The sequence below is a fragment of the Trypanosoma cruzi genome, genomic scaffold, assembly GCF_000209065.1.
Source record: "Trypanosoma cruzi strain CL Brener 1047053516331 genomic scaffold, whole genome shotgun sequence".
Lineage (NCBI taxonomy): Eukaryota > Euglenozoa > Kinetoplastea > Trypanosomatida > Trypanosomatidae > Trypanosoma > Trypanosoma cruzi.
In genome coordinates, this window is record NW_001849465.1 from 44650 (window position 1) to 63103 (window position 18454).

The 18454-nt window shown below is 41.4% G+C and overlaps 5 protein-coding genes across 5 annotated transcripts, besides 36 other annotated features; all 5 read right to left on the bottom strand.

The window, feature by feature from the left end:
- Positions 1 to 6: part of a microsatellite that runs on past the window's edge.
- Positions 1 to 10174: part of a sequence feature (heterozygous, Esmeraldo-like haplotype) that runs on past the window's edge.
- Positions 43 to 112: a microsatellite.
- Positions 121 to 193: a microsatellite.
- Positions 208 to 233: a microsatellite.
- Positions 323 to 349: a microsatellite.
- Positions 413 to 436: a microsatellite.
- Positions 541 to 582: a microsatellite.
- On the bottom strand, positions 696 to 2525 carry Tc00.1047053506211.107 (hypothetical protein, conserved; the record flags this gene model as incomplete). Its single annotated transcript, XM_814375.1, has 1 exon — positions 696 to 2525. One exon carries the CDS (start codon positions 2523 to 2525, stop codon positions 696 to 698), a length of 1830 nt encoding a protein of 609 aa, XP_819468.1.
- Positions 2563 to 2584: a microsatellite.
- Positions 2776 to 2820: a sequence feature (A-rich).
- Positions 2913 to 2942: a microsatellite.
- Positions 3434 to 3493: a sequence feature (T-rich).
- Positions 3740 to 3774: a microsatellite.
- Positions 4050 to 4076: a microsatellite.
- Positions 4212 to 4237: a microsatellite.
- Positions 4307 to 4339: a sequence feature (AT_rich).
- Positions 4520 to 6991, bottom strand: Tc00.1047053506211.114 (C-terminal motor kinesin, putative; the record flags this gene model as incomplete). Its single annotated transcript, XM_814376.1, has 1 exon — positions 4520 to 6991. One exon carries the CDS (start codon positions 6989 to 6991, stop codon positions 4520 to 4522), a length of 2472 nt encoding a protein of 823 aa, XP_819469.1.
- Positions 7856 to 7890: a microsatellite.
- On the bottom strand, positions 8091 to 10646 carry Tc00.1047053506211.120 (hypothetical protein, conserved; the record flags this gene model as incomplete). Its single annotated transcript, XM_814361.1, has 1 exon — positions 8091 to 10646. One exon carries the CDS (start codon positions 10644 to 10646, stop codon positions 8091 to 8093), a length of 2556 nt encoding a protein of 851 aa, XP_819454.1.
- Positions 10175 to 10633: a sequence feature (areas merged during assembly that could not be assigned to a particular haplotype. This can correspond to areas where the two haplotypes were merged or to regions with more than two copies in the genome that were merged during assembly.).
- Positions 10634 to 10735: a sequence feature (heterozygous, non-Esmeraldo-like haplotype).
- Positions 10681 to 10719: a microsatellite.
- Positions 10736 to 11213: a sequence feature (areas merged during assembly that could not be assigned to a particular haplotype. This can correspond to areas where the two haplotypes were merged or to regions with more than two copies in the genome that were merged during assembly.).
- Positions 10879 to 10917: a microsatellite.
- On the bottom strand, positions 11025 to 13037 carry Tc00.1047053506211.130 (hypothetical protein, conserved; the record flags this gene model as incomplete). The annotated part of the gene is made up of 1 exon (XM_814362.1): positions 11025 to 13037. The coding sequence occupies one exon, from the start codon at positions 13035 to 13037 to the stop codon at positions 11025 to 11027; it is 2013 nt and encodes a 670-aa protein (XP_819455.1).
- Positions 11214 to 17635: a sequence feature (heterozygous, Esmeraldo-like haplotype).
- Positions 13075 to 13154: a microsatellite.
- Positions 13292 to 13315: a sequence feature (AT_rich).
- On the bottom strand, positions 13437 to 15566 carry Tc00.1047053506211.140 (hypothetical protein, conserved; the record flags this gene model as incomplete). The annotated part of the gene is made up of 1 exon (XM_814363.1): positions 13437 to 15566. One exon carries the CDS (start codon positions 15564 to 15566, stop codon positions 13437 to 13439), a length of 2130 nt encoding a protein of 709 aa, XP_819456.1.
- Positions 15705 to 15745: a microsatellite.
- Positions 16632 to 16652: a microsatellite.
- Positions 16751 to 16778: a sequence feature (AT_rich).
- Positions 16778 to 17234: a mobile genetic element.
- Positions 16826 to 16847: a microsatellite.
- Positions 16948 to 16968: a sequence feature (AT_rich).
- Positions 17562 to 17673: a microsatellite.
- Positions 17636 to 18262: a sequence feature (areas merged during assembly that could not be assigned to a particular haplotype. This can correspond to areas where the two haplotypes were merged or to regions with more than two copies in the genome that were merged during assembly.).
- Positions 18114 to 18454: part of a microsatellite that runs on past the window's edge.
- Positions 18263 to 18295: a sequence feature (heterozygous, non-Esmeraldo-like haplotype).
- Positions 18296 to 18454: part of a sequence feature (haploid, Esmeraldo-like haplotype) that runs on past the window's edge.

Genomic DNA, 18454 nt, shown 5'->3' on the forward strand with positions numbered 1-18454 from the left:
CTCACTAATATCATTGCTACGGAGCACAAACAACAACACGGAATACATGCGTCCACACACACATAATAAAGTACACACACATACATAAATAAATTATATATATATATATATAGTCTGCTCAAAAAAAAAAAAAAAAAAAAAAAAAAAAAAAAAAAAATAAATAAATAAATAAATAAATAAATAATAATAAAAATCCTTTTCTGCATAAATAAAAATAATAATAATAATAATAAAAGTCACAAAAGCTCGTTGAAGACAAAAACAACAACAACAAAAACGTACGTCCATCTAACTTGAATAAAAGAAATAGGAATTTGGAAAAAACAACAACAACAACAACAACAACAACGTCTGGGCGATAGCACATGTTAATATCCTCACTATTATTTTGACAGAGAGAGAGAGAGAGAGTAAAAAAAAAAAAGAAAAAAAAAAAGTGGTTTCTTAAAAATGAATGTATGCATATACAAATATTTATGTATCCTTACAGAGCTATATAAAGGTTTGCTTCACACATGGGTCAAGCACTAGGAAACAAACTATTATCATTATCATTTTTACTGTTATTATTATTATTATTATCTCCAATGCATATATGCTTCTATCCATATATAGCAATTCCATTAATAAAGAAGCAGTGACCGGAAGACCAGGCGTAAATATCGTTCCTAATTAAAAAAAAAAAAAAACGTATTCTACTCCTCGCATCCAAATGCCTCCAGGAGAATTAACGCGACATCGTCAGTCACGCCCAGTCGCTTCATCTCTCTCTGAAGGCTTAAATACCGTTTGCAACGCTTCTCTTCAGTCCAACCATGATCCTCCGCTCCACAGAACAGACATCTATGAGGGTAACGACACTTACGTCGAAACCCCCTCAATGCGTATTCGCAACCTCGTCCTTGTCCTGCCAAAGATCCACAGCCATTGTGCTCTAGACACAATCTCTCGCATCCCCATTTCATAGTATACCAGTAGTAAACCCCAAACTGGAAATCCGGTGGGAAGATGCCTCTACGTCTCCAAGACTCAAGCAACCGACGCACGCCTTCGGGGCTTTTCCACGAGAAGCTCACGACACGAAGGTGTTGCAGAAGATCCCTCGCTTGAAACCGTTTTAACAAATGTAATACATCGTTCCTTGTTCGTGGAGGCCATTCTTCCACTGACTTTAGTGCACTGAAGGATAAACCATCAATCACATCCCTGGAATCAATACTTTGAGGCGAGTTGCGGTGCAAGTCACCCAGAATTTTCCGATTCAAGGCAAATACAAAAGGGGTGTGCCAATATGAATGGGAGGAATGACCGGAATGGCAATCGCCGCTGTAAGTCGTTCGCGGCGAATCCACTATATTGTTTCCTTGCCAAGGTACGACACCAATGAGGCGCCCATTCTTATCACCATTGGTCACACAACTCCCCATCTCAAGCGTTCCTTCTCGGGGAGAAGAAATTGGTGAACAGCCAACAGCGGGTGGCGGCTTGCAACACGACGGCATTATGCCGCCAGGAGATGTTACACTTAGAAGAGTTCCACTTGAACACTCGCTTCTTTTTACCATTCCGTTGTTCGCCAGTGGAACGTCACAAAAATCGGTTATTGGCCTCTCAATGGCAGCCAAATCAATCGGAATAGGCTTGACTTCGGGTTTTTTTGACATCAAAGTCAATTTTTTCTCAGAAGTCACTACAAAAGCTTCATTTGTGCCTGTTGTTAACTGTGCCAGGAGCTGCTTAATGAAATTTCCTTTCAGACAGGATGGAACGACACTCTTTGGTAAGGAAGAACATATCACCTCACCCTCCGTCGTACCCATCAAGCGGTGAGAAGGTGTCTGCGCGGGGACCTTCTTCCAATGCTCAGGAGAGTCTTCTGGGTTCCAAGGGACGGGAAGCTCCCCCACAGGTGTCACCAACGGGGGTGCCAAATTACAACCAGCATTATTCTTCATGACGGGCGCGGGCGTCTTCCACTCATCACTGGATGGGCATCCGTTTATCCACGTTTTATCGCTGATAAAAAGCCCACAGAGAGTTGTGGGCAATTTGGTGTCTGTCTGAGAAAGCGCAGAAGTATGTGTAGCAGTATCCCCAGGGCGATCCGTTGTCGCTGCATGCCGGGGCATTTCAGACGACTGATCATGAAGTAAATCAAGCACGCTGTCATAAAACGATGACAGTTCCGGATTTTGTAAAAAATCCAGGTTGTTTTTCTCTCCTAATGGGCATTTGTCTTCCCCACACAAGGACGGCGGCCCAATTTGACGCTTGTTATCGGATGGCACACCTTCGTTTTCGCCGAAAGAGGTCAAGGTAGAAGAATTTCGCGCACATTGAGGAGGTAATTCGTTGAAATGGCGCCAACCGCAGTAAAAGGGGTCATGTGGCTGAGAATTTTTCACACAAATCCCTCCGTGAACATTCTTATTCAAGTGGAGATCGTACAATTTGGAACGACCCGGTTTGTTCAACTCAAGACGTGCCCAATCGGATGCATCTGATCCTACTATGTATTCCATCATGAACCGCCAAATTAGTAACAAGAACTTTGAAAATCTGCTTTTCTTTTCTTTTCTTTTCTCTCTGTTGGGGGGAGGGGGCTACTTCCTTTTATTTCCTTCTTTGCTCTAATCCCTTCTTTTGTGCTACAATGATAAATCCCGCTATGCACTTCTCCTTCACTCGCGTACACAGGAAGTACACTCCACAAAACCACACCTCAGAGTAGAGGCGTAGAATGTATCAATCAAATACACCAAACTGTAAAAATTAAAAAACAAACAAACAAAACAAAACTAAGACAAAAAGAAAAACAAATTCTTGTTGATGATAATGAGCCTTCTATTTATTTTTACGGATGAACTTCCACTTGTTAAATTCTTAAGTTGATGTCCTCTTGCTAGTTAATAATACGTATATATATATATATATATATATATGCCGGAATCCTTCTTCTCTTTATTGACTCTACTGAAGCTATAGATGGGAGATGGGTACCTATTATCCTTCGCCTAGCCACCGTCGCGTCGTAAACTCTAAAACACCGTGAGGGGGGGAAAAATATGTAAGACCCCTTCTTTCCAAACCCCTCAAAAAGCAAGAGCAACAACAAAAAGAACACGCATGCACTTTGTTATTGGGTAGACATGGATCAAGCAGGACGGCAGCGAGGCCAGAGTTTCCCGACGCACCAGACCCTCCTCCCACCTCTTCCTTGTAGCAGAGTTATCTTGCGATCGCAGAACACACCACGGCAGACTAAATACAAGGAGGAAAAGCCGCTTTTGATGAAAAAAGGTATCCATTGAAAATGGGGAGAAAATACGCACTCACACATGACTACTACTGCGGTGTGGAATTCCTTCTTTTGTTGTTTTATCCCGTTATTCGTTTTTCCCCCTTCGTATCTTTTTCCATATTCCCCCCCCACTTTTTTTTTTTTTTTTTGTCTTTCTTCTCGTTTCTTTTTTCTTTTTCTTTCTGTGTTTTTGTCAATCGCCATTAAACGCATTTCATCCATCCATCTCCTGCACCCTCTCACGGAGGACGGGGAACATTAGTATCGTCCTCTCACGCCGCTCTCCGCATGCGCACAGAGACACACGGACCGCCAGCAACAGCGACAAAGCCACTACAAGCAAATAAGGAATTCCTAAATCGCAGGAAAAAGGGCAAAAAATGGAAAAGAACAAAATCACACAAAAATTTTTATTCAACGGTTGCCTCCCGGTCAGCCAAAAGGAGAAAAAAAAAAAAAAAAAAGAAAAAAAATCAGGAGGCAAAAAAACACTCTACAAAAAACCGGCCAATGCGCCAAACGTTGGTGTGGCTCAAAAACAAAAAGACACATATTACACATGAATTTCAAGTCTTACACCCGCCTGCTGCCTTCGAATGGGCGGCTTCCTTAAGTCCACCCCGCTGCCCACACCCAAAGGCCCGCGACCGCACGCAGCGAGGCCGGCCCAAAGAGGGTGGGCGGAATGGAAACATGAACAGTCCACCACATTCCTGAGGCTCAATCCCGGCCAATTCATGGATCCACTAAAAAAAAAAAAAAAAAAGGAAAAAAAGTAAGCATAAAAGCATTCCATGTGAAGAAAGCACTTCAAAAGTTATCGTTGTCCGCGCCCTTTTAAAACCTTCTACCAAAAACGAGAAACAACAACAACAAGAAAAACTTCACATTTTCATGGGCTCAGAAATTGATATATATATATATATATATATATATTAACTCCTTTAGGCGATGAAGTGGATGTATCAATTGTCTTTTTAATATAGGGTCCGCTGTGCGTAATACATTATTTATTTATTTATTCTTTTTTTTTTTTTTCGGTGTGTGCGCGTGTTTTTGTTGCTTCTCTCACATTCCCTCTCGCTGACAAATGTTCCTACTTTAATGGAGTAGAAAAACATTTATCAGTTATTTTGGCGTGAGTAGACGCAGGGAATTCAAGGAAAAAAACAAGAGGCCACAGAGACACACCACCACCCCGCCTCCTACCCAACTTTCTTAAGTCGCTACCACGGTGTTCTTTTTGATTTGTCCAAACGCCACGCCACGGGCACGGGACGCAAACTGCAGGGAACTGTTGCTTTCACTGCAATTGTAGCTTGCAGGACTGACACATACAAACATGAGAACCTTCGCCTGTCCGGACATGGAATCCTGCAGAAGGAACGTCAAAACAGAGTTCCGAAAAGGAACGTGCTTGCTGTTCTGTGCAAGCCCAGAGATGACGTCTCCTAATGCGGACAAGGATTTATTGATGGAAACTGCTTCCTTCATCTGTTGCCCCTCCGCACCACTCTTTTCAAGTCGTTCGCTCCCTGCCAAGTCAACCAAAGAAAGCTTTCCAAAGCTCTGCATTCTCGTCTGTTTATTCGTTGTTCGAACCACAATATACAGAACCATGTGCGACCTGGATGAATGCTCGTTCATATTGGTCTGTCCCTCACTTCGGCATCGATTTGCGCGAGCCATGATGTCATGAATTTCTTTTGGCGAATTCACCGGCACCTCAGTGAGATTTGTCACGTATGTGCCGCATGGTCCACCCTGCTTTACCTCGTAAGATAACTTTCCTGCATCTTTAGGACCCAACAAATCACGAATATTCTCGCAATAAATTTCAAGTACCGAAATTACAACAGTGGACTCTTCCGTGTTTTCGCGTTCCTCAATGACTTGGAAAAGGCGCTCCAGTGCTCGTGTATTGATGCCTTTTAACTCCCCTTCTCCTCCACCCATGGTATATGTTTTGCCACTCCCAGTTTGTCCATAGGCAAAGATGCAAACATTGTAACCATCCACGACACTGTCAATAAGGGGACATGTGTCCTCAAACACCTTTGCTTGAGTTGCGGCTGGCGGATACACCTCATCAAACTCAAAAAGCTTCGGGCGACCATTCTGATCAACAAACTTGAGTTCGTCAGTGCTAGGAAATTCCATTACAGAATTATGACCTCCGCTAATCTCTTTAGGTGTCAGCGGGCGAACACGACAGTACACACGAATATTTCCTTTTAGTTCTTGAATTGTATTGTAGTACTGTTTACGGAGTTTCATCTCCTTCTTGTATAACTCCTGTGTCCACAACAGTGCCTTGTGATCCGCCTGGCGGTCCCGTTGTGAAGCAGCAACAATAGAAGCAATGGCACTGGTCAGTTGAGAGGAATAATATGCACTTTCCTTTTTGATATCAGCGGCATATTGCTCCCGTATTTCCCGTAGGGATTGACGCATGACCTGCACATTGTCACGCATTCTTCTTCCCATCTCTACCGATATCGAGGAGACGGCCTGTGCCCCCTTACCACTTGCCCCAAACATGGCTGTAGCATTATTGAAATTGGCGCCTCCAGCCTTGAGTGCTTCAATTTGATCTGCGTATTCTTCCAAAGCAGCCACGGCATCTCTATTTTTGACCTTTGCATCCTTGTATTTATTTTGTAGTTCTTCATGCTTGCGGCGTAGTTCTTCAAGCTGGTTGCGTAGTTCTGCTGTTATAGAGCGCTCCTGCTGGACCAACTGTTGTGTGGCTTCTTGGGCTTTCAACATAACCTGCTCAGCATTCTCTTTTGGGGCGGCACGCTCACGAAGTCGCCTCGCGTGCTCCTCATCGTCGCTGTCCAGTGTTTCCCCACCTCCGTCGTCCCCATACAAAGCGCGTCTTCGAGCTGCCTCACCTTCGCCCATGTCAAGACCGGTCATTGCCTCATACAGTTCCAACGCTTCCGAGAAGCGCTCAATTAACTGCATAAGCTCCGATGCATATTCCTCATGCTGGCCAGTCTCGAGTAAGCGCATGCAACGTAACTTGTGTTGTTTGCACTCCTTAGCGATATCCTCATCATGAAGAATATGAGGGTGTTCAAGGGCGTACTCCAGAGAGGCAAGATCACCCTGGGCCTCAAGCAGGATAGTTTCTGCTCGATTAAGAGCATGATGTTTGTCCGTTTGCCCAACTTCCTCTTGTCCAGCACTATCCCGACTCTGATTTCTGCTGCGCGTCAAGGAGCGTTGTTCCGCATTAATTCGGTGCAAAACTCGGTTGAAGGTTTCTCCCAAAACTTTGCTTTGGGAAAAGCGAAGCACACAACGTTTGAATCCATCGGTGCGGTACCTCTTTTGCCACATAATAACAGTTTCAATAATCTTATATGTGACACTTTCCACCGTCGCAGACTTTGCAACCTTCAAGAGACGTTCGGTCCATTTTTCAGATGAGACCATACCGGCAAATTGAGGCATGCAATTAAGCAACAATTGGTCCAAGATAATCATGGACCGTTCTTGTTCTACCGGAAGTCCGCGCTTGAGATACTCCTTGATTTCGTCCAAAACAAGTTGCGCATTGCCTTGCTGCACCAAATTAGCCAATGCCAATATTGTCTCACGTTCTCCTTCCACGTTGGGACTGGCATAGAGACTCCTGAGAAGCTCCACCACACGGTACCGATTTTGCGCGTCAAACGACATGTTCGAAAAAATGATGCTATGAATGCAGTTCCAAACCTAAAAATATGCAGTATGCGTGCGATAGCACTCAAAAGGAGAATGATGTCGCCAAATACAAATCGATGACACCACTTTTTTTTCTTTCTTTTCTTTCTTTTTCCTGGTGGCTTTTCCGACTTTTCCCACTAACGGTGAGCGTCAGCAATAAAAATGCTACTTTTGTCACGCCTGTGCGACTTTCTTTCTCCAAATGAAAATTAAGAAAAAAACGTCAAAAATACAGGATAAGAATATGCATATTAACAAACAAATACATAAAAAAAAACAACAAATAGTTAAAAAGTAAGAGATGAATATGAGAGATACAGAAAGTCAAAATACCGTAAAAGCATATTCTCCCCTAGAAATTTATACTGTGAAAATGTACAGCGGCACCCAAGATATTGAATGCATGAATCGAAAAAGGCATCTCCAATAGGTATAAGCTCCAAATAAAGTAGAAAAAGGACAATAAACAAGGCAAAACAAAATAATTTCCACTGTCCTTCACAGGTCCTTTACTCGCCAGTTCCCTCCATGTTCTCTGGCCGCCCATCCCGGACGCGTAAGAGCAACAGCAAACCTGCGCGTGGATGAGGCCCTTTTCTTTATGCCCACGGAGGGCAATGACGCAATGTGAGATGGCATTTTTGCTCACTGCGCCCAGCATCTTCCCACAATCCAGAGAAGATTCACCAAACACTCATACATCAGTACACAAATGGATTCAGAAAACATGTGGTCATAAGAACCGGGTTCGCTGTGAGCTCACGAGGTGGCAGTCATTTATAAAGCCCCGCAGCCGCCGGATGCCTCTCCGCGTGGAGGCCAGCAGGGGGTGGAAATACACAAAAACACACAAACACACAGACACACACACATGAAAGAACGCCACTCGCTGTCTTCCAACGTGCACAGTTAGAAAGCCCAAATCAGTTGACAGATATATAAAAAGGAAAGGGAAGTTAAACAAACAGCACTATCATTTCCCGAGTCCCATCTGGCCGCACATTCTTTCCAGAAGCATCGACAACAAATGCACACATACACTCGTACAAATATGTTTTCTTCTCGTTAGACCTCATCTCACTTGGGGTCCTGAGCCATCATACTTTCTCGGATTATTCGGACAGCCAGGAGGTGAGGCTAGGTGCGCCACCCACCCAGCTAACCCCGTTTCAAATCGAGCGTGACACAATGGACATACACTGTGAGTCGGGACAGCTTTGATACACTTATTCAACGCAACGTGCTTATTGATGTCCTCCACCCTCACTGCTTCTCTGCAAATAGGACACTCGCGCACTAAATGCCTGTTCTCACACTCTGTAGTGAGGTGCTGCTGTAGGGTGGCAATCTCCGTTACCTGGTCGCACAGTGGGCAAGGGCAAAGCATTGGGCATGCTCGAATGAAGTGAATATCCAGTGCCGCCTCCGAAAAATTTTCATCGAACTGCCCACAGAACTGGCATTTCCTTGCCGCAATATGGGCGCTGCGTCCCTCAGAATTGGATTGACAGTTTCTTCCTGCCGGACGCATTTCGTTTTCGTCTAGAACTGCGCTAGAGTTAAGCGTAGCACTATACACTAATTCATCCTGAGTCATCACTCTCTGCGCAGTCGCTTTCAGAGCTTCCATTTGTTGTTCAACCAAGTTCTGCTGTGCAGGTTTTAAAGCCTCCATGTAACAGGCTGAACGGGTCGGAGCTATAACTAGTGCCTTTGCAAAGAGTCGACTTGCCGCTTCCCGCACCTCACCATTAGAATGCTGCAAACAATTCAATACAGCAGTGGAGAGAACATTACCCACTTCAAGACTGACGGATTCATCACCGTTAATGCCGTATCGATCAAAAAGTGAACTAAGCATATTCATGCGGGCAACATGCACCTTAGGTGAAACCGGACGCTTTTTGTCTTTCCCAGGATCTACAAGAAGTGATGAAACAACAGGTTCAAGCGCCAAATCAGAGAAAGACATGAGAACAGATTCAGCCATCTCTCGAATTCGGCTGTTGTTGTCACCCAAACGAATCACTAAGGCCGGTAAAAGGCGCTGAATGTGTGAAATGAGAGCAGAGACGGGAGGCAAATCTGGAATATTGTCCTTTATAATAGCCTGAAGTGCCTCGCAACACGCAAATACAACCCCTGCCACTGGATCACACAAGCCACGGGAGGGAAGAGCCATATAGGAAAGAAGTGCTTCAATGACCGTGTGCGAATGCGTACAAAGAGCAGCAAACCCAACGGGGGATATTATAGCACGAATGGCAGCCTCACGAAGTAAACCTTTTTTACCAAACAAACAGGCGCAACAGTAGGTTCCAAACACATTTTCGCTGTTTCTGGCCTCTGTAAGTGCTTCTCCCTGCAATACTGAAGCCTGATCTTGTGTACTAGAGAGTTCACGAATGACACGATTAATTGACCTTTCCCATTCTTCTTTCCCTTCAGCAAACTCGGAAATTAAATTACCATCAACATTAGCACTAAGATTTCCCTGTTTCCCAAATCTCATTAGGTTATCCGAGTTTTTTATCATGTACAAATCACGTCCTCCCACGGGCGATTCGTCAAGCAATGCAGGGAGAGGGGTAGCAGCGTGTACTGAGGGCATCTGCTCTCCTCCCCGAAGTTCCGCTGTCATTAACTCACTCGTGAGTGGTGGTTCTTTCCCACTTGACGGCTCATATAATCTATTTGAATCCTTACAGCTTTCGGCCTTTTCCGGCACTGAGGTGGGAATTCTGTATGCTTCTTCCCTTAAATTGTCAATTTGACGTTTCAAATTCTTTGCAGAAGCATAATCCTCCTCTTTTACTGCCGTCGCCTTTTCCTTTTCTAAATAATAGAGTTTTTTCCCAACTCTTTCTAAAGAAAGCAAACATGACTTCAAGGCATTCGCAAGATCATAATCTTCCGCTGCCACAGCCCTTTCCTTCAACAATACAATTTCTGCAATGCGACGAGCTGTCACCTGGTCTATTTCCAGACCAATATCATCCTGGGGTTGCACCGACTGAGGATTCCCCAGGCGTGGTGGAAGCATCTCATCCAAGGGAACTTCTACTGTTTCTCCAATAAGACATATTCTCCTTGTTGGGGCACCCTGATATGTACGCCGAATTGTGCCGTGACTTGTGAGCGCGACGATACCTACTTGATGAAACAGATTGTAGTCACTGCTATAGGGCCTTGAAATCAAAAGTTTGACGTAAACGCATTTTTGTCGAATATTTATTGTTTTAAGTTCACGAGCTCCAAACGCATTATCTGCAGTGGTAACAAAACAAACATATCCCAAACGCCGAAAATTGCTTGAGTGGTATGGTTTAATCGTACCATTTTCTATTTCCTCTTTGGTGGCTTCCGCAATAAAAACTTCTATACGTGATGCAATCTTTCTTTCATGAGAAAGTACACGAATAAAATGCAGTTCGACTTCACCTTCAAATGCAAATCCAAGCTCTTGTGGATACACGCATCCCTTGTCAGATTGCCACCCGGTCGAATTTTGGACTTGATGGCGCAATGCACGCGCGGGATGATCTCCATCCTCCGAAGAACAATGGCAAAGAGACATAGTCAATCGAGGCCCATATTTCTCTTCCGATGAAAAAAGGGTTCCCAACATAACTTGTTGTGCTTAACCCAAAACAAAGCCCACCAAAAAAAAAAAAAAAAAAAAAAAAAAAAAAAAAAAAAAAGCATGCAATACTACTACTTATAATGAGAGTAATACCAATAAAAAAGTATATATAATGATAAAATAATAACGGCAAAAAGAGCAGCAAAAAAGAAATAAAACAAGAGCAGCATAAGCAACAACAAAAAACCTGCTTTGTACAGGAAAAAAAGACCAAGTCATATATATATATATATATATATATATGTATATATATATACCCTTGTGATTTATTATCTTTAATCAGTCCCCGGATAAATTATTTTGAATCATCTTTTTTCTCTTTATTGAAAGGATTACTCAAAGACCCTTATTCGTTGCCAAATATTAGTCGGAATATTCTTCTTGTTGCTCATTTTCATCTTCATCTGAATCATCATATTTTTCCTCACATCCATCTCCTCTTATCTTGTTGGCCAACTCCTCTTCGGTGGCGTTTTCTGTGTTATAAAGATCGTGGATGGGGGCAACAATACAATCAGGATCAAACTCCACCACGTTGCCTGGCAAAAAAACCAAATATTCTTTTAAAAGGGAAGCTACATGATCCAAAAGGACAGCAAAGTGATCAGCGGGATTTTGATGTGCCTCAAGAGTTCCAAGTCTTTTCCCCAGGCAGAGAGAAATATCAAAAAGGACGGAAGCCGCATCCACTTCTGTTTTGGTTAAACTTTTCTTTGTGGGAGGTCGCATAACTGCCCATGGGACGTTTTTCCCTTGACAAATTTCCCGAACAAAAGTTCGAGCACCAAGTTTCAAGACATTATGAGAATCCATCCGTCGCACGCTTGTATTACTCCTTTTTTTCCCACGAGAAGGAGCCACCACGGAAGAAATACGTACAAGCTTGTTTGGAGTAGCATTACTAAATGAAGTATCAAGAAGAGTTGCTTGTGTGCTTTTCTGACGAGATGCAAAACCAACAGAGGCTGTCAAAGAACTACTAGAGATCTTTCCCATTGTCCCAGCATTCGACACAAATAATGGGGAAACGTAAAACCCTTTTTCCATTCGTACAGTGTGCCCGAGACTTCGAAAAAAACGTTGAGCCGCCTTAATATTTTGTTTTTCGCTAGAAGATCCAATAAAACCTTCTCCAGGCTGACAAAATCCTTGCGCAAGGGCAACTTTGTCAATTGCACCAGCGAAAAGTATGCAGCCTATAACTTCAGGATTACTCATTCGTTCAACAAAGGAAAAAGGCTTGAACACAACATCGCTTCCAGACAAAGATGAAAGCTCACGAGAAAATACCGCATCTTCTGGAAAACGTAGTAATGTTATTTCCTTCGCATTGGGAAAGGCCAATTTAAACCTTACATCTTCATTATGACCATTTTTGTTAGCCACCATTTGTAATTGGGCAGCAGAAACAGGGACAAGACTGACACAAGAGTCCGTACCGTGCTGTAGCAATGTGCGAGATAGAGTTCGGCGGCCCGTGTTTGGAAGTCCAATAACAAAAGAACAAAGTTTTCCTTCAAGGTTGCAATGCTGATTGGAATTTGAACAATGCTCACTCAAAAAAAATTGTCTCAAAATACGAATAACGTGTCGTGTTGTTTTGTCAAATATTTTAGAAAAAGGACAAAAAGCAATACTTACAACGTCATTAAATTTCAAAAACTCTTCGTCTTTGGTAACCTTCATATATCTTTCAAAAAGCGCATGTGCCAAAAGAGAAATTTGGGTAACCACGGCTGCCACGGAAACAAGATCCACTTTGGTGATAGCAAACAGTAAAAGAATTTTGCGCATTCCGCCGCTTTTGTGATAAATATTACTTTCCTGAACAATTGCATCAATAAGACCCCATGGTATACACTGAACCGCGCAGCGGGAGTCTAGGGTAATCAAATATGCAACCGATGGAAGCTTCAGCAATGACCCAGGAGGTGGAAAAACTAGTTCTTCAAGAGTCTTGTTGAATTGATATGAAAAGTTGTTGGACTCCTGAAAAGGAATATAAGTAAGAGTTTTTTTAGCCTCAATCAATGAGGATACAGAGCACGTCCCCACACAAGCCGACTCCAGATGTCGATGATCAGCATTTTCTTCAAAAGACTTTTCAGGCTGTTTGGCGTGTTTGAAACAGGCGTGTTCACGTGCTTGAAGTACCCTCTGAAGGATAGCCTCCTTATCTGGGTGTGCGTTAGATACTTTTAAGGCCATTTTAGCGAGCTCTCGTCTCCTCTTCGTTCTTTTCGGACCCAAGCCAGACTTCTTCAAAGAATTTGCAGCTCGGCGAAGGTCCCGTTTATGTTCCCTTTTCTTTCTCTCGATTTTGTGACGCTGACGTGAAGTCATGCGTTTGGAAGGCCCGTTCCTAACCTTAGGCATTTTTCCCCACACTTACTTTTGAACTTGATTAACAAATAAATAAATAAAAAATAAAATAAAATAAAATAGGTAAATAAAAATAAATAAATAAAAATAAAATAGAATAAAATAAAATAATAAACAAAATCACCAAACAAGTCAAAACAGCAGCAAAAAAAAAAGTGATAGAACAGTAATATCCTTCCCAGAACCAAATGGTAATAATGGCAATAACAGTAATAATAACGGTTAATACCATCCCCAAGGCAAAATACTATATTATATATATATATATATATGGACTAAATAATTCCTACCCCCCAAAAACTCAAATAAATAAATAAATGACCTTTTATCCATTTCACCCGTACCTAAAAAATCACATTTGCCACACCCCATATAACTTTATTTCTAATTTTCTCAAGCTCTCAAAGCAACTGGACCACCATCCAGTCCCAGTTTTGGCTGAACAGCTCCATCGGGATAAATAATTATCGGCACATCAAAACAAAACTTACTGAAATTCAACGTTGCCAACAAAGCCTGAGTTTCCACTACAGGTTGCTTGGACAGCTCCTCCGCAGATTTCCCGGAATCCTTTTCAAGAACTTTACGAAGTTGGTTTGCCAAAGCAACATCCATAAGACGATTAAGTGATCTATATAGCTGAACCATCCTCGGTGCACCATAGCGACGCTCTGCACTATCTGGTGCGCGAAAACGCTCTGGACGATTGACATATTGCTCCCACTCGGCAACAATGCTATCAAAAAAAGGCAATTTGCTATCGATATCTCCTCCTTGGACCCAACGTTTCATTCTCATGCACCTTTCATCCCATTTGTATCGACGATCATAGTCAAATTCAGGATGATACCATGGGAGTTTGCGTGTTTCAGGGATATCTGGATCATAGTTTGTGTAAAAATCTCCCCAGGTATTTGCCATTGGGTTTCGACTTTTGTCATTTTTAATTGAACAGAATACAGAACTGTTCATAACTGCATAATTGAGGTTATCTGATATCCATTCATTGAATAGTTTCTCCTGTAATGTACCAATTGGAACTTTAGCCCAGTTATATTCAAGTGGAGCAATCAAGTAACGTAAACGAAAATAAAACGCATCTGTCTTCCATAGGCGTGGGTTAGGCATCTCGCGCATAGCCTGCTTTAAATACCTTTCGTACTCTTCAAATTTGGTCGAGTAAAAATCGTCGTCCTGCCTTGCTAGAGTACGTTCTGCATTGATGCGATTTGATTCAGGATGAGTTTCTCGAATCAGATACTGAAAAAGTTGTTCCCTATTCTTCGTATAAAGATCTTCCATCGACGTTTCCATCATAGTTTCAACATCCTTTACGAGTCTCCGATAACCACGTCGGTTTTTGCTTGCATAATGTTTTGGTTGATTATAGCCACTTTCAACCCAGCCTTGCATCTCATGTCGGGCGTTTTTTCGATCGGGATCTACATTTTTAATATACCATCCTTCATAATCCAGATTTTTTTCCCAGTAATTTGTCCCATCTGCCTCCCCTTTTTCAAAATACCCTTTAGACGTAGTCCATGATACGGGAATTCGACCCGCAATAAGTTTAAACTCTTTTTCACACTCCTTTCCCAACCATGACCAATGACCATCATAAGGACCCTCCCGCCTTTGCTCTTCACCATTCCAAAAAGCTCGTTCTTCTTGCATTTTGCCTTCTTCACTGGTATAACCACGCACAAGTTCATCCTGACTTTCCCACTCAAAAAATTTTGCAACACTTGCACGACTACGTCGAAAAAGAATAACTTCTTGATATTCCATCCAACCATTATGAAGTAAGTGTCGAATTGCGTCAGGATCTTTTGTATGCTGATTTTGTAGAAACCGACCCCGCACCTTATACTTCATCTCTGGTAGCGGCGTAAGAAGCCAATAGTAGTGTTTCACCATCGGAAGACCCTTTAGGCACGATCGGTAAAGGGACATCATAGCCGCCTTTATTTCCCAATTCGCAACAGTATTGGCTAATAAAGTGATATTTCCCTCCCGTTTTCCAGTTGCAGACGCATAAGAAAAATCAGGGTGATGATCTTCAAATGGTGGAAGTGGAATTACATCACGATAATCCACAGCTTCTTTATTGGCGGGTTCTCGAACATAGTTATGATATCGCATGGCAGGAGGTCCTCCAGTAAAGTAAGGAGCCTGTTCAAACTTACCAAGGGAAGTATCGTATTCAGGTGCATTGACATTATCAGAACGATCACGAGGTTCATTAGGCTCCAATACTCGCTTACTGGGAAGTGTTTTTTCAGTTCTTGGGTAACATTCCTCAAAATAACTTGGCATGGGTTTTGAGCCGTATATTCCTGGATGATTATCTTTTCCGGTGGCCCCCGGAATAGGCCCAGTATACTTTTGCTCTCCGGAATTCACTTTTTCGTTGTTTTCACTGCCAAAAATTCTAGGAGAAAAATGAGACGGACCATCACTTCCTGTCGTTACCAGTCTATTCAAACCAAACACTCTTTGCAAAAAAGATATTCTTCGTAACATTACCTAAGAGCTATTGCAAAATGCGATCCCAGAAACGGGAAAAAAAGGCAGAAAAAACAAGGTTACAGAACGCTCATTCTGTACAGCATACAAAAAGTCAAGACGCAACGATAGATTTGAGAAAAAACTTCACTATTCAAAAAAAAAAAAAAAAAAAAAAAAAAAAAAAAAAAAAAAAAGACCAAGGAAGAACAAAAAGCAACAGTCATTTACATCCTAAAAAAAAGAGCGAAATAAGAAGCACATCGTTTTTCCACAGCTTTTTCTCAAATACACTCAATGGCCCGCCCGCCGGTCACCATCGCAAAGCACCTCCGCCCTGCTGAGTGGAGACGTGAAGGAAAGCCGCCGCCCCCATAGTGGGTGCCGCCGTGGAGGGTAAAAAGCGCACAAACACACACACACACACACCCGTCACGTGTCGGCCCGAGCTGGCGCGGCGGCGCGATAATCCGTCACAGCCAAGCATCAACAAAGAAAATACCAAAGTTATAAATCATTAAATCATTAAAACAAGTGATCTATAAATAATAAAACAAAAGGATATACGTGTCAGAGGCATCGACGTTAAAGCCGCAGCTGCGAGGACCTCTTCGTGTCCTCTCGCCGCGTAGGGCGCTGCTGGGGGCAGGGTCTCTCCACTTCGAGGGGAAACCGCAACAAATTTTCCGTGAAGCACGTCTTTCTCACTTCTCCAGTGTACACTCCATGTTTTTGTTTAATTTATTGCAGATCCAAGCAGCGAAGTGGATGCAGACTTATCCCTTTGCGCAGTTCACGCCGGCCGGCTTCCGCAATTTCCGGTCGCCGCCTGTGGGGCATGCCGCGCGGCGGCGGGCCAATCCGTCATGGTTTTAACACTGGGGGGCCGCGACTTGTTTCTTTTGGTCCTTTTTGCGGGATTTGTTGCATGGCGCTTTTTTTTTGCAGGAAATTTCTGGAGTGAATTTGGGCGGAGGGCTTGCCGGCTCTGTCGGTGCAATGGGGTTGTGTTTTTTTCTTTTTTTGAGAATCTAATTATTGTTCTGTTTTTGGTACAAGAAGCTGATATGAGTTTACTCGCAGTTTTTTTTTTTTTTTTTTTTTGTTAACTTTCCAACTTCCATTGGTTTCGACCATGCGGCGGTGTCTTGTATTCAGAAAAATCTTTTGCGACTGCACACCTCCGATTAATTGAAAAGAAGTTTTATTTATTTATTTATTATTATTATAGTAACTTGTGAAGAGAATGATCGCGGGAGAGCTGGCTGCCTTAATTAATATATATATATATATATATATCCTGATAAAACTAATGCTCTTCTGTACGACACTTTTCTACCGTATGAATTTTTGGGAAAAAGGACTTTATTGGGGCAGGGAGCCGACAGAGGCCAGATACTTTTTTATTTTTTATTATTTTGCCATCCCACCCACACCCTTTTGATTCCCACCACGCGGCGGGGTCTTGTGGCTGGAGGACCCCAAAGTCTGTCACTTCGTAAGTAATAATATTTAAATCCTAACTGAGTACAAAAGGTCAAGTGAGCGGTCAAAGGGATATATATATATAATCAGAAAACAACATTGAGGCAATTAACTGCCTCTGCTTTACCTTCCTTTTCCTTCCTATCTAGTTTGGTTTCTTGAGATAATTTCAGGATTCAGCCAGCGGCCCAGAAGATTATTCTGAATATATATATAAATATATAGGTATATTAGATGGCTTATATATTGGAATTAAGCCTTTACGCTGAAGCGTTTTTATTTATATTCTTATTTCATGGAATGAGCGGATATAGTGGATGGCATCTGGATATTATCCCTTTTTTTGTGGTGACACCGTTATTTATTTATTTATTGTGATGTTTTACTTTGCGGATGTTCTTTTGCATGTTAGCGGTCGCCAAATGGTAAACATTTAATGGATGATACCGTGGACTTTTTTTTTTTTTTTTTTGCATTTTTGTATTTTAAAGAAGATAGGATTCTTTTTATTGTTATTGTTTTGAGAATTTATTATTATTATTATTGTTATTAATATTATTACTGTATTATTATTATTGTTTTATTATTACTGTTATTACTATTAATGTTAATGTTACTATTAATATGTTGTTATTATCATATGTATCTATGTATTTCGAGGCAAAAACAGAAACGTAGGAGACAGACCAAAAGATTCCATTTTTCTCTATAGCTTCTGTTGTTTGGATTCGGGCCGTAGTTTTTTTTTTTTTGCTTTTGTAAGATATATAGTATATATATTTTTTTCGATGCTTTTCTTTGCGCCGGCCTTTTTTTTTATTATCATTTAAAAAATTGTATATGGATTTCAGTATGAAAGAAAAATAAGAGAAAGTTCTTTATTTTGGGTATTGAGGTTGAAAGATGAGAGGGAAAATAAATTATTTTTGTTGCCATTGTAAATTTTTTAAATGATTGCCTAAAATCAGCTTTTTAATTTCATTTTAAGAAATAGAATTATCACTGCTATAATGGTACTGCCCGAAGGAAATGGTGAATTTTCACATGAGCAATAAAAGATACCCCAACAACGAAAATGAGTAATAATAACATATTAATAATAATATTAACTTTAATAATGATAATAATAATAATAATAGTGATAATGATAATAATAACAAAGTAATAATTATAATAGTAATAACAGTGATAATAGCGATAATAGTATTACTAATAATTGTAATAATAATAATGGCAATAGTAATGGTTAATAATAATAATAAACCAAAAAATATAATAGTGATGTTGATAATAATAACAGTAACAACAACAGCAAAAAAGATAATAAAAAAAAATTGGTAATAATAGTAAAAAAGAAAATGATGATAATAATAATGATAACAGTGATAATAATAATAACAAATAAAAAGAAATATTAATAA